At 47.7% G+C, this 14715-nt stretch overlaps 1 protein-coding gene across 13 annotated transcripts in view; it reads left to right on the top strand.

Moving 5' to 3' along the window:
• The window catches only part of LOC104637566 (inverted formin-2), a 43599-nt gene that overhangs the window by 11308 nt on the left and 17576 nt on the right, over positions 1-14715 (top strand). For 11 of the 13 annotated variants that reach the window (XR_012835552.1, XR_012835553.1, XR_012835551.1 and 8 more), the window contains exons 2-8: positions 7543-7951; positions 9327-9442; positions 9983-10142; positions 10990-11023; positions 12095-12236; positions 12340-12481; positions 12995-13846. Coding sequence is in view for 7 of the 13 variants with exons in the window: in XM_075753428.1 (XP_075609543.1) it covers positions 7558-7951; positions 9327-9442; positions 9983-10142; positions 10990-11023; positions 12095-12236; positions 12340-12481; positions 12995-13846 (1840 nt within the window). In the remaining 6 variants the exon portion in view is untranslated. Of the gene's footprint in view, positions 1-643; positions 1049-7542; positions 7952-9326; positions 9443-9982; positions 10143-10989; positions 11028-12094; positions 12237-12339; positions 12482-12994; positions 13847-14715 lie in introns of those variants that run through there. The other 2 variants (XR_012835554.1, XM_010312399.2) reach the window with 2 other exon arrangements.

Here is a 14715-nt window from a genome sequence, read left to right as displayed (position 1 = left end):
GAGCCAGGCAGGAGGCCTCTGCTAAAATGGACCATCTTGAAATATTCACAGTTTAATAATAACTGGCTTTTGGTTAACACTTCCCGAGAGGCTGGATGGATGCATTTTACAGCTGTGGCTCACAAACTAGTTTCCATGTGAAATCTTGACCACAAAGGCACAGCAATGTTTTCTGTTAAAAAGAGCTTTTAAAGTCTTCGGAGCCTGCTCAGCCATAAAAGCCGGGCTGGACCGAAGCTCGATGGGACCGTAGGGGTGCCCCGGTGAGAGCAGGGTTCCCGTCCTGGAGCCCTTGCCCCGGGGGACGCTGCCGGAGCTGCCAGCCTTTGCTGTGCCACCCCTCTCCCGGGGTGAGCAGCCTCGGGTCAGACATCCTCCTTATTTTAAGCTGTCCTGGCCCTCCCAGCATTTCAGACCTCTGAGATTTCGCAGTGTTTAAAGCCCCTGTGCCACACAGCCGGAAAACCCCGTGCAGCTGATGCAAGGTGCAAGGGCCTGTCCCCACCGCCCACCACCCCCATGCTCTCCGTCCCACCCACCCCAGCTGTCCTTCCTCTTTTTTTTCTTTTTTTTTTTTTTTTTCTTTTTCCTTTCCTTTGCCAGATCATTTCCCTGCTTTGATCACTTCCCTGCTCTGAGTCACCCCGTGCCAGGACTAAAGCCGTGCTGCCAGATGGATGCGCGGTGCAAGCCTCCCTCCTTCCCAGCCCATGGGGAAGTGTCACCCTCCCAGCAGCCAGCGCAGAGTCAATGAGGGGGGTGACAAATGACATGCAAATACCTTCCCTGGCGGCTACAGAAAAGTCACTTGCTTGCACCTTTCCGAAGACTGGTATTTACATACTATTAGACACCGACATCCTGTTGAACTTTCTTAGAGCATGCGGTTTCAGACACACTCGTTTGGGGATTTAGGCTTTATTGACTGAAGGTTGCTTGGCAGAGAAGGAGTAAATGAGCTGGCTGGGGAAGTGAAGGCTCACACAGCCGGTCAAGAAGGATCCTTCACGCGAGAGAGACAAGAGAATAATTTGGCTTCAGCTCCGAGGTAGGAATTCTTTCCTGTGTCCATTTTCTCTGTCCTTGTGGCATCCTGTGGAGGTGGTTAAAAACAAACAAATAAAAAGCAATAAAAGTTTTTGGCTGTCATCATATCTGTTTGTGCAACAGCTTCCCACTGAGCAGGAACCGTGAGAGTGTTGGAAAGTTACCACCCCACTATCCGTGTTGCTGGGTAACAGTTCAAGCTTCTCACATGACCCCCAAATCATAATAATAAATTGCATCCCAAAATGCTGAATGATGCCTGAATCGCTGTTGCGGGGTGGATGGAGGCGCTGCCTCTGCCCAAGCATGTGGGCGCTGGAGCAGGGAGCGGGGGCGGCCCCCAGTCCCGCCTTAGACCCCTCAGGATTTTTGTGGGATCCAGACTCAAGTCCTGTTCCTTTCTGGCTGGGGTCAGTACACCTCTCTGGCTTCCATGGGTCTGCTAACGACAGCAGGGCGGACGCCCTGGTGAGACCAGGGTGAAGCGTTTGCAGCCCCGTTTGCTGCAGCTCAGCTGGGAGCCGGCACCCTCTGCATGGGGCGAGTGCTGGCACCCCTCCAACCCCAAATCCGCCGTGCCTCCAAAGGCCTGGGGTAGCACGCGAGGTTGCTGCAGGGCTCATCTCTACCGTGGAAAGCTTTTTAAATTGTCGTGGCTGACTTGGCACTCAGATAGGGAAGGCTGGCGCCTTGCTTCTGGCTAGGTCTCTCCGGTGGCAGTGGCTGTTTCTGCAGCAGAGGTCTGAGAGCTGCACCGGCCTGATTTAAACCTGGCTTACTGGGTTAAGGTAAATTGGCTATTGAGCGACTTCAGACAGTGTTACTCTTCTAACAAAGAGTGGTTTTAAACCCATTTAAAGCTAAGCTAGTACAGCCTTTAAATATAAATAAGGCTTTAGATGCCACTGAAGATCCTAACATAAACATCCTTGAGCATCGCACTTGAGCTTGATTTGTGTGTGGTACCTGTAGCTGCCTGATGATTTATTTACTTGTTTATTTACTGACGAAGAAAGCACTGGTGATTATTTTTACTGGAGTAGTTAATCCTGGTGTACCCCCATCACTACCAATACATATTGAGTGGACACATTTACCACTTGTGTAAGACATCACTCAGTATCATAGCTTATATTTGCCCGGGAGAGGGAAGCTGTGCTGGCACACAGCATCCTCAGGACAACATGGTTTTCCATTCTTTGTAAAAGAATAAGCTATACTGGCATAATAGATACACATCTATGTAAGTATGGCCATGGTCCTTTTTGTCTATGCACTGAAGTCCTTTTCAGGGAGTTTGCTGCCAGAAGAAGCCTCTGATAAAGCTGATGACCAAGAATAACTAGATCTGAAGCTGACTGAAGCTACTGGCTATGGCAGAAAAAGGACAAAGCAGTGCTGGACCTGGGTCACAGCTAATTTTGCTGTAGTCTGTGGGGCAAACCACACCTTTTGTTTGCACACTTCCATTTCCCACCGCACCCATACCGACAGCTCCCCTGGGAGACTGAGTATGCTGCCGGTACCTACCGATGCTAATGTGCCCACACCAAGGGGTCAGGCTGGTTTCTAAAGTAGAGATTTGTGGGCCCCCTCCCTTCTTTCAGTCCACGGGAGGATGATTTCATTAGCCTGTATGTATGCAAGCTGTTCAGACGCTGCATGGGAAAACACAATAGTATAAATGAAAGGAAGAGGAGAGGAGGAACAAACCCATCACGCTGCTTGAAGTGGTTTTGGAAAGCACAAAGCCAGGATGTTGTTTCTTTTTAGTGACTGAGTAGTCTGACATGTTGCAAAATACAAAGGCTCGGCATATTCCCAGCAGCAGAATGAAAACTGGAACTACCCAGAAGCGAAACCTATCATTAGCAGTCAGCCAGGCAGAACAGGCTCCTGAGTGCCAGGAACGGGCACGGAAGGGAGGAGGGGCTGAGCAGCAAAAAAGAGCTTTCCTTAAGGGCCGGCGGTGTGTCCCAGCAGCCTTGCGGAAGGCTGTGAGGGCAGCGTGTGAGGTCGGGATGTGCTCAGGCTTCTTCAAAGGGCAGCAAGGAGCTGCCGTTCCCCCTCATGCTCCCCCATCCTGCAGCATGGGTAGCGGGTCTGGTCCCAAAAAATCAGAATCGTTTTGGCCTGTAATTTTTCTCCCTTTCATTTTCATCCAATTATAGTTAGCTGCCCTGAGAAATCCATTTTTACATGTCCTCCCAGGTCCTTGCTGTGATCAGTGTCATCCTGGAGGCATGTAATAATTTAGACTGAAGGCTGTGCTGTGCAGCTCTGTTCTCCACAGCTTCACAGGATGGAGAAAGTATTGACGTGCCCTGATTTATCTCCCACAGATGTCATCTCCCTAGGAGCTGACTTGAAGGACAGAGGGGCACAAAAAACTGAATCTGGGAAGCACCTGATTCAAAAAGAAAGGAGGAGGAAATTTTATGAACTGGGTTCAATGAATGCAGGGAACATCACAGCTTTGCCAACGCAATGGTCCAAAAAGCACCATGAACCGCAATGTTGCTGTGGCCAGGTACAGGAGGACAAGCCTTTATGATCCCTTTATGTTTCCCAAGAGAATCCCTTCAAATTCAGGGTATTTTTGCATTCATGCTTCTTTAGTTGTCATTCCCCGTCAGACCTAACCAGCCTCTGAGGGCGAGAAGCAAGATGAGGAGAGGGTTGCATTTATCACGGTGAATGCTGTGGGCTGTGGGTGTCCCCACGGCAGCAAGCACAGATGCACCGATGCTGAGCGTGTTCCTGGGGAGGGCAGACCATGGGTGCTGCAGGCACAGTCAGACACAGAGGCTGGGGACATTTCTTCCACCCTCGCATCCTTCTCTATGGCCTGGGCAGAATAAAGTAAAGCTCCCCACGCCCTTCTGCTGGCAGGAGGTGAGATGTATTCACCCTTGTAAGTCTAACGCCTTGTCTCTTTTTGTCAGGGGACTTTCCGTCCCTCAGCCAACATAGTCTAAATGGCCTCTTTGAGGCAGCCAGATAGATACGTTCCATTTTAGTCCCTTATCTGTCTTACTCTGCTGAGATCATTTACCTGCTAATAAGCTCCTGTGGTCAGAGATAAAAGGCGAAACTACTATCTCTTTAAGGATGTATCTGAGTGGCTTTGCAACACTGTGCTTCATGGAAAATATGGAATGATGTTGCATTCATAATATATCACTCATATCTGTGTTTGTAAACAGATTTATCACACCATCTGCAGAATCGTACTGCGGTCTCCTCCATATTTATTTCCTTTCCATTTATATAATACAGCTCCTATTTATTTTATTCCCTTTTTTACAATTAGTTACATTAGCTGTCTTTTTTCTTCCCCACAAAAAGAGTGCGCTCTCTGTGGGAGAGAATGTTTAATGAATCCAAGTTGTTCAGCTTAGTGCATAAAAACACAAGCCGGTACTGCTTGGAGAGGTACCTGCCTGGGTTTGTTTCTCATGTCTTCATATCTATGTGGAGCATGTGGGGAGGAAAGTGTAATTCAGAACAAATCTTGCCAGTAAACAGGGTGCTCTGTTGGTATTTCCTATCTCCTGTTGCACTGGTCGAGCTTAATTTTCAGAAATCAGCCAAGCCTAAGGTCAATAATACTATTATAATCGCTCTGACTTTCTGTAGCTGATATGATATATAATGAAGTATCTGTACAACTGGGAGCAAAAAGCCAACCCGCTTTGTTATCTGGTTCGCTGAGAAACATTTAGTCATATGCAAATAAAAAAGGTGATTTGCTGAGTATAAAAAGAAGTCCCGCTGAGAGAGCAGCCCCGCGGCTGAACGGCACGAGCCGCCAGCACAGCTCCAGGCAGGGCAGAGCCTGGGCACCAGCCGGGAGGACCACCCGCCTCCAACAGCCGCTCCTGCAGGCTTTCTCACCCGGTGGGAGCACAGGGCTCTTCCGTGCACACACGGGGCCCAAAAACTGATTCTCTGCCTGGTGCCCACTTTGGATTTGGGAGAGGAAAGAGTCTGGGTTACCAGCAGAGCCAAGAGGAGGGATGAGTCCCACCCAGTGAGCCAGGGCTTGGCCCCGCTGCCAGGCTTTGGGTTTGTGCCCATCCCCTGTGCAGAAGTAAAAATTCCAGGACAGTCAATTCCCAGTTACCCAGTCAATTCCCAGGAGGCTGAGCGATCTTGGGTCTTTGGCGAAGCCACCAAAGAACAGGGCTGGGTAGGATGAGCCATGCTCCCCCCTGGTCGGGTGGTCCTCAGCACTGCCCCGCACTGAAGGTCTTCACCCGCAGGCACTGGAAGAGGACCCCTGGGCTCGATGCACAGCATGGGGCAGGATTTGGTTGCAGCTCCTTGGGAGCACCTCTCCAGCCCTGTGACTGTGGGGGAGAGGTGTAGGACGCTGCCCCATCGCCAGGGCTGTGACCCTGGGACAGGATACTTTCGCTTCTTTCCCTCCGGGGAGGGAGGATTTCTCTTCTCCTTCGCATTGAGCCTAACCCAAATTCCTGGGCTTGGGGGCAGAGGAGCGACTGGGGGTGACTAACTCCAACAAAAATTTTACCAAGAGTGAGTAAGGGCTCTGGGCTGCAGAGAGCGATGACAAATCTTAGAAACCGAAGCCTGTACTTTGGCAGGAGGGTTTGTTGTTTGGGTTTTGTTGGGGTTTTTTTCTTTTGTGTGGTCCTTTTTATTACTTTTCAGCTGTACAGTGTGTTCTCAGATGGTATATTTGCAACTTCACATTTTTTGATCGTGACCATCATTTTTTCAGATAACAGAACAGTCAACAACTAGGTGCTTGGCCAGTTCTTTAGCCTTTGAAGCAAAGGGAAACTCTGCAAGAGGGCTTCCTCAGAGCTCTCTGAAAGGATTTTCGTGACTGTATCCCACCAACTCCACCATCCCTCTGATCCTTACTCAACACAGCCTTTATGCTGTGAGCTGAATGCCCCTGCCAGCGAGTCCCACCATCACCTTGCCCTAGGGGAGTTGTTCGACCTCTCCCAAATATCCCATCCCACCGCACTTTCCATCTTTCCATCTTTCCAAGAGGTACATTTAGGCCTGTAATAACATGCCCTAAACGTGTATTCCCCAAGGTGTGACTGCCAAAATGAGACTTTCAGGTAAAGAAGAAGCCAGTGGCACGGGGCGTGTGGCTGAGCGAGGCAGCCAGGACCTCTCTCAACAGTGCAGTCCCCAGGAAAAAATCAAAAGGAAGGCTTTAAAATAACGAGATTATTTCCAACCGTGGCAAACAGTCTGTCCTTTATCTTGGCTTTCTGGCAAATAAAACCTTTCCGAGATTTTTCAGTTTAGGTTTTTTAAGCCTTTTCCCTATACACTGCAGGGCTAGAAACCCTTGTGCTGGAGCTGGTAAGGGAAAGCGAGATTCTCCTATAACCCCTTCGATCCCCCAAGTGCTGGGTTTTGGGGGCCAGCTGGCCCCCAGGTTATTTGGAGCTTGGGGCAGGCTCACCAGCCAGGGAAGCAGAGGTCCCGGTGGCACGGCAGGGAAAGGGGGTAGCGTTATCAGCTGGCTTTGGGGTCCAGCAGGTTTACCCCCTTTCTGTGGGACAAACTGTCCTCTCTGGGAGCAATTCAGCTTTAAAATGATTGCGTTCCGCTTTGAAAAGGACTTGCATTGTATAACTCAGTCACTGCGGATCTGAAAAATAAGGGTCCTGCCTAAAAACGAAACATTTGGCACCAAGGGTTAGTTAGACTTGGTTTTGCTGTTTCTCTGTGCTGAATCAGCTCCTCACCCTCCTTGCTGCTAACAGCATGGCTGAGACAGGCCATGTCCTCCGGGGAGATGGGCCTTGAAAAGATGCTCCCCACCTCTGAAAAGACGCACTGCTATTTTCACAGCCTCCCGCTGCAACCTGTCGGGCTCTCACATTATCACGCGCAAGCACCGCCGTTTGCAAACGTATTTGCTATTGCAGCAGACAGGAAGAGATTAAGTGAGCGCTTTAATACTAACCTCCGCATCAGTCAAAAGAAACAAAAGCAAAAAGTAACAGGGTAATTGAATGCTCTTATGAACAGGATATGTTCAAAATTACTTCTCCATCCCATTACAAATGCTTAGAAACTGCACAGCCTCTCCAGCGCAGTGAGATTTTAAAGTGGTTTAATGGGCATAAGGAGTTCAGAGCTGATAATGCCACTTCCAACCTCATCCTTTCGCTGCATGAAAATAGGTAGTGGCTATTGACTGGTGTAAATTGGCTACTTTTAAAGCTGTATTTGCTGGCTTATATGTGCTAAGAGTCTCTTTACAGAGTTTTCAGGGCCTGAATGTAATGTGTGTGATTAAGGAGGGAATATATTGAGTTTCTTCAGCAGAGGACTGGTTCCAGTGTGTGAACCACACACTGCGTGCTGGAGAGCTGGGGACCTGCTGCAGTTGAGCTGTACGTCCCGATCACTAGGAGAAAAAACAGGGCTGCCAGAGGGTTGTTGGTCAGTCCAGACAAACTTCTCACTTTGTCTTTTCTTTTCCTTTCCTTTCAGGACAAACCGTCCACGATGTCACTCAAAAAGGAAGGTGCCCACAAGAAGTGGGCTGCCCTGAAGGAGAAACTCGGACCCCAGGAGACCGACCAGTCTGAGGCCAACCTGGAAAATGCAGAGCCGGAGCTGTGCATCCGTCTCCTGCAAATGCCATCGGTGGTGAACTACTCTGGGCTGAAGAAGCGGCTGGAGAACAGCGACGATGCCTGGATGGTCCAGTTCCTGGAGCTGTGTGGGCTGGACCTCCTTCTGGAGGCCCTGGACAGGCTGTCCGGGCGAGGAGTGGCCAGGATTTCTGATGCCTTGCTTCAGCTCACCTGCATTAACTGTGTGCGAGCAGTCATGAACTCCCACAAAGGCATCGAATACATCGTGAGCAACGAGGGCTACGTCAGAAAACTCTTCCAAGGTAAGAAGGCATCTTCCTGCTTCACCCATCACATGCAGCATGGGGGGGACTTTTCTGTTGCTTATCCTCCTGCCCTGCACCAGGCTTCTTGCAAGTTGTTGATAGCAACTGATTAATGAAAGAGATTGTTTTCCTCTTTAAAATAATATTGCTTGGAAATGGCATTGCCTTTGCCACCCAGTGGTATTTAGATGGGCTTGTTTCCACACAAATGTCTTCATAGTTCACAGAGAAGCCAGGGATAAACCCAGCTTTAGCTGTACACAGGCATGAGAAGTCCTCAACCCTTCAGCTGTCAGCAGACATTTGCTGTTTAGTCTTTCTGAGCCCCAAGGATAGAGAGAGGAATTCAAAGGGCTTGGAGACTTGTAGCCTGTAAAGAAGAGTGAAGGTGGCATGGTTTAGATGCGAGAGCCCATTCTCTGCACTGCTCAGTCTGTTCCTTCTAGAAGATGCTAGGTAATACCACTCACTTTCTCCTGCCATTTGCTTGGCTCATCATCAGGTATGAAACTAGTCAGGGCATCTCCTAGGACTTATTGTACAGCACTTAATGATGGTGGTGCTGGGAGCATAGCTTCTGTGTTGCTCCACAGAGCTGAGATCACAGCTGTGCCCAGAAACCCTTATTAATAGCTCTTTAAAACGCATTTAGTCTGAACGCTGGCTTGCTCCCCTCTTCAGTTTTGAAGTCTTCTTCCTTCCTCTCCACCCTGCATTTTCTTAACCAGTGTGAAACATAGGGCAGCATTTTTGTGCTGTGAAAAACAGGGGGGCACCCTGGGCTTTTCAGCAGTCAAGCTTCTTTGTGCACTAATAAAGGAAAAATAAGATGGTCTAATAGTCTCCCTCCCAGCTCCCAGGGCTCACAGAGAAAGAATAGTGGGGAAAAAAGGGAATACATGGGGACTGGTTTGAACAATTGGCCTACTTGATATGCATATTGGGTGCTTCTGCACTAAAAATAAGACTCATTAATTGAGGAAAATGGTTCATCTGCTGTTCTAGAAAATGCCCATATGTGAAAATGAGAAATAAAATATGTGATTGTGAGTGCTGAGATCTTGGCTGCTGTTGCAGCACACCGCTGGTACATGGAAGAGATGAACACATACAAGCAGCACCAAAATGCCAGCAGGGTACCTGAACTAGCATATACTCTTCCCACTAGAAGTTACTACCAGATATTGCTATTGAGATGGGATATCTATGAATTAAGATATTTTCTCTTCCATCTTCCATGTAGTGGCTCCACTCCTGCAATCTTCTTTCTACCACTGGTCATAAGCTATGTAGCAGAAAACACTGAGATTCAGACCATCAATGTGTCATTATAAATACTTTTTTGTTTTGTTTTGTTTTGTTTTTCCTCCAGCACTTGACACAACTAATGTCATGGTCAAAAAGCAAGTATTTGAGCTCCTGGCTGCACTATGCATTTACTCATCAGATGGCCACGCTTTGGCTTTGGATGCCCTGGACCATTACAAGGCAAGTGTTGGGCTGCAGCAGGAGGTACTGCTCTGCTCTGATCCATGCAGGTAGATCCATGTACCACAGAAAAGGGTTGAGAATGAAGGTCATTTGGCATCATTTTGATAAGAGAGGCGGGGATTTAAAATGCAAAATCTATAGGAATTTTGGCCTGGTCAGTAGAAGTCCACGATGCTGCTCTCTAACTTGGCTGGACAGATGACTACCAACCACAAGGTCCCTTCTGGCAGGAAAAGCACTACCAGTTTAGCAAAATAGATGGTGCCACATCCATGGGTTTCACTGGCCACACGCCCAGGTAGGTGCATCAGTTATCAGAAAGCATAAAGGGATCCAGGAGGAGTTTCACTGACTTTCTCTGCTGACCAGACCCTGTTCGGTGATGGAGGAGTGCTGCTTTTACCTGTATCTTCCTGTCTTGTGCACAGTGGGATATACTGAGAGGTTTTAAGATGCTAATTCCATCTGAGAGCCTGCACCAAAATGGTAGACGTTTCTGAACAGTCTGAACAGAAATATCACTTGTGTTATTAACAGAGTGTGAAGAACCAGCAGTATCGATTCAGCGTCATAATGAACGAGCTCTCCAACACAGATAATGTGCCGTACATGGTGACACTGCTGAGTGCTATCAATGCCATCATACTGGGGAAAGAAGAGCTAAGAACAAGGACACAAATCAGAAACGAGTTTATAGGTAAGGATGTTTGTTGCACCTAACTTTCTTTGGGGAAAATCATTTGCCAAGCAGTTTTATTTTCAGATGTATCCATAAAGTGACTAAAGAGGGCTGGGGAGCAAACCTGCAAATATTAAAGGCAGGCTCTTGTTTTTGGGTTTTTTTTTGGTCTCTATTCTCTACAACAACCTTTCTGTAACCAGATTTTTAGATTTTTTTTTTTAACTTTGCCGCTTTCCCATAGCTTTAATACTTTCTGGAATCCCATCAGCACTGTATCACTTGAGCTTCTTTAATACATTTCGATAACCAACCATCTTATGTAGCCACATTTCCATATGTTGCAACTCCTCATAAGAGTAGATAAGGTTTCTTTGCCCTGTGTCTATTCAGTTGAGCCACAGAAGCTGCCCTGTGATTCAGAAGTACTTTCCAACTGCTTGAATACCAGGATCCTAGGTACCATTGTTAGGATTCACCTCACGTAACGCACGCACCTCACGTACCTGAGCTGGTGACCTGAGCTCCGTTTCTTTCTGTGGAGAGCAAGGGACATTTGACCACACCGTTCGTCTGACTGATTTTAGATGTCTAACTCGGAATGAGGTGACTCAGTCCCAGAAGTGCCTGTGTCCCTCAGTAGCTCCAGGGGGATGCTGCAGTGGTTCACGCAGCTGTAGACAAGTGTACCGTGGGTCTCTTCATTTACCAGATGACCCTACCCACTTTGACAGATCCATCAGAAGGTATTTTCGCATTTTCTCTCAGCAAAAAGTGTTTATGACCATAACACTATATAAAAAACATAATAGATCAGTGCCAAGTAGGTCATAATGCCAATATATCTCTTTTTTTGTTCTCCCAGGGCTTCAGCTGTTGGATATTTTAGACAAGCTAAGGTAAGGATCACTGTTTACATTTTCTTCTATAAATGAGATTCAGAGTAACATAGCTGTGGAAACTGAATACTTACCAGCCTTCAGTTGTGTGAAGTGTACCTGGGTAGAGAGGACCACACTAGTTGCACCCATTACCCGGGGACCACAGGCATTAGGCCAGCGTTAAGACGCTTTCGCCAACCACAGCATCACGGGGACAGCCATTGGTGCAGATGGCTTTGACACATTGACAGAAGCTCTGGGCGTAGATGGAGCGAGGCTCAGCGACGTGCTCGTTGAGGCTGCATTTCAGACTGAACCTGAAGCCATGCTGTGGGCTCACTGAGGAGCTTGCTGTATCCAAACCCCTTCACTGCTGGTGGTGGTCCCAGGAGCATCCAGCTAAGGCTTTACTAATGCATATCTGGACATACCTGTCTTTGCAGTTTCTTAATTTGAAAGTGATGTTCTGTCAGAAACACTCATGGTAAATACTAGAATGCATTATATGTGAGTTGCAGTTATCCATGTAACTGGAATTGCTCCATTCAACCCCATAAAAATTAAGGAAGAGATGATCTTTTGATACAGACTACTAGCAAGGGTAGAGTTCCTGCACTGAGTGGTCTCAAGAGTGCTGAAAAAGTTGGCTTTAGAGAGTTTGGGGGTTTTTTAATCAAATTTTGAGTAATAGAGAAGGAAGTTTTTAAAACAGAAACATCACTAGAATATTTTCACTTTGTCTTGACTTTAAAAAAAAAAAAAAGAAGGTGGCTCAGTTTCAAAAAGGTAGAAATGCCACTCTGTTGTTACAGCTCCAAGGAGAAGTCCATACAAAGCATACACTGGGCCAGGTTACGCCATGAAAAGTCCCATTCATTTATATGTGTTGACTGTGGAAGGAGGTACATTCAGTTCAAGAAAGGATGCACTGATGGCATTTGATCCTTTATAAATAAGGTATAGTTGGGTACTTTCAGCACCAACTGGCTGAGTCTGAGAGGCAAAGAGATAAAAGCCATTTAAACAAAAGCGATCATCTGAAAATCAGTGAAGAGCTCTCCAGTGAAAATGAATGCTGTAATATTGCAGAGACATAGAGGAGGAGGATCTGCTTATCCAGTGTGATACATTTGAGGAGTTCAAGATAGAAGATGATGAGGAATTACTAAAGATATGTGATGGGATAAACATGAATGATCATCATGAGGTCTTTTCATCTCTCTTCAATAAAGTAAGTAGGCCCTCACATGGGGCACAAAGTCATGTAATGGCAAAGTTAACACACTTTGCTTGGAACCAGCCTTGTTGTGACTGAAAGCTGCCCTGCCTTCCAGGTGAGCCGCTCTCCGGTCTCCATCCAGCTGCTGTCCATCCTCCAGAGCCTGCTGCACTTGGAACCATCTCATCACTCCAGCCTCTTGCTGTGGGAGTCCTTGGACGCCGTAGTGAACAGAGCCCTTTTGCTCGCAAATGACAGTAAGAATGACGTATCTGTCCAGCCTTGCACTCTCCTTTTGTTTTCCCTTGTCCCACCCATTGCCCACAAAGTCCTTCCCAAATGCACAAGAAATAGTCTATGGGACTTGCTAAGAGCTGAACAGAAGCTGGGACAAAGCTACACCTGCTGCATAGGGTCAGGTCGTGATATGAAGCCCCGGCCATGCAGATGCCAGTTAGCAGTGGGCTTGGGATTCATGATCTTGCTCTGATGGTCAAGCCCAGAGCTTTGAGTCATGGGAGTCAATGGGAATCTGTCCTTGTTGGCATCCTACCACTGGTGCTGGCTAGCCTTGCAGGCAGGCATGCTCAAAACAGTGTTAATGGGCCGGGACCATGGGAAGGAAATTGCCTGGAAGCTAAAAGTGCAGTTGTGTAAAGTGAAACCAGGGAGTGGGCTCTGTGGCTCCAGATCTGCTGCTTGGTGAGGGTTGAATAGCATGAACCAACCTTTGGGCCCCATTCTTCTCTGACCCTGACCCATTTCTCTAGTCCAAGGGAACACAGTTGAAGAAGTCATCGAGAGGTTGTTATCTATCAAGAAACATCCAAACAAGCAAAAGCGAGCTGAAAACCGGCTGTCTGGGAGTGCGAATGGAGGTGTCCAGGCTGAGCTAGAGCCATGTGCACATGCAGCTCAGAGCGCAGCAGGATCATCAAACCCCTCCAAGGCACCAGCACCTCCCTCAGGGCCATCTGCCAACGAAAAGAAGATCTCGTGCTCCCAGCTCACAGTCTGCTCTGCTTCACCAGAGAAATCTAACCCTCCACCTAACACTGCTCCTGCCCCACCACCTCCACCCCCACCACCTCCACCCCCACCCTCTGGCACAGCAGCTGTGACCCCCACATCCCCTGTGATGAATGCACCTCCAGCCCCTCTGCTCCCTGGCATCCCTCCACCCCCACCCCTATTGCCCGGCATGGGGGGCATCCCCCCCCCTCCGCCCCCATTGCCCAGTATGGGGGGCATCCCTCCACCCGCACCTCCATTGCCTGGCATGGGTGGCATCCCTCCACCCGCACCTCCATTGCCTGGCATGGGTGGCATCCCCCCGCCTCCACCCCCATTGCCTGGCATGGGTGGTATCCCTCCACCGCCACCCCCATTGCCTGGCATGGGTGGCATCCCTCCCCCTCCACCCCCATTGCCTGGCATGGGTGGCATCCCTCCCCCTCCACCACTCCTGCCTGGCATGGCAGGAGATCATATAGAAGTCATGGTGGCCTCCCAATTCAGCTGCCCTCTTGGCTCGAGCAGGCCTCCCCACAAGACGGTGAAGACGCCAACGTTGAGGATGAAGAAGCTGAACTGGCAGAAGCTTCCCTCCAATGTGGTGAGAGGTGGGTGCTTCTGGCATAAAGTCACTGCTTTATATATGCTTTTTTTTTTCCCTCTGGAAAAAAAAAAAATCTCTGAATTTGTCATATGTGGTTGACTCCATTTAGATATAGAACTTCCCTGATTTCCATTACATCTGACCTGCAGAGCTGAAATAAATAAAAATAACTTGAAACTACTAATATAATATAATGTAATATAATATAATAAGCATTCCAACTCAATCAGTAGTTTGGAATAGCTTGTTTATAACTAGAATTCTTTGAAAGAAAAATAAGGGGGAGGGATGGGAAGATTTCCCTAATCCACCATGACATACTTTAGGCTTGAGTTTTCAACAGGCTCTGATCTGTGTTCCCCAGACTTTCATTCCCCAGGTCATCTATACTTGCATCTAGTTATATTAAAGTCATGAGTAAAGAGTGCAGGTAAGGATCACATTACACTTCAAAAAGGACATTGAAAGAATTAGAGACCTGTGAGAATCATTGTCTTGTCTTTTGATTTTTGGGTCACATTTCCCTCTCCTAGTGGATCCAAAGAGGATGAAATGTGAGAAGAAGCCAGGACAGGCAAGGTCATTTTTGTCCTAGAAAAGCAAAGCATCCACTGCATGGAAGTTTGCATAGGTAAAGTCTAAATCTGGCATGTTTTCAATCACAAGAGTAGTTAATCTTGGGGATTATTTCAGTGGCGACTTCTACAGGCATGTTTGGATGATGTTTGGGGTTATTTAAAAAAAAAAAAAGATGTTTAAGAAAGTGCAGTGGGAATTAATTCAAGCAGTCCTGTAGTCAGCATTATACAAGGAGGCTTGATTATAAAATTAAAAATGTAGGAAGGTCACAGTCAGAAATTTTCCACGTTGTGG

The sequence above is a fragment of the Balearica regulorum genome, chromosome 5 (genome assembly GCF_011004875.1).
Source record: "Balearica regulorum gibbericeps isolate bBalReg1 chromosome 5, bBalReg1.pri, whole genome shotgun sequence".
NCBI classification, from domain to species: Eukaryota; Metazoa; Chordata; class Aves; order Gruiformes; family Gruidae; genus Balearica; species Balearica regulorum.
This window is presented reverse-complemented; position numbering and strand designations above follow the sequence as displayed.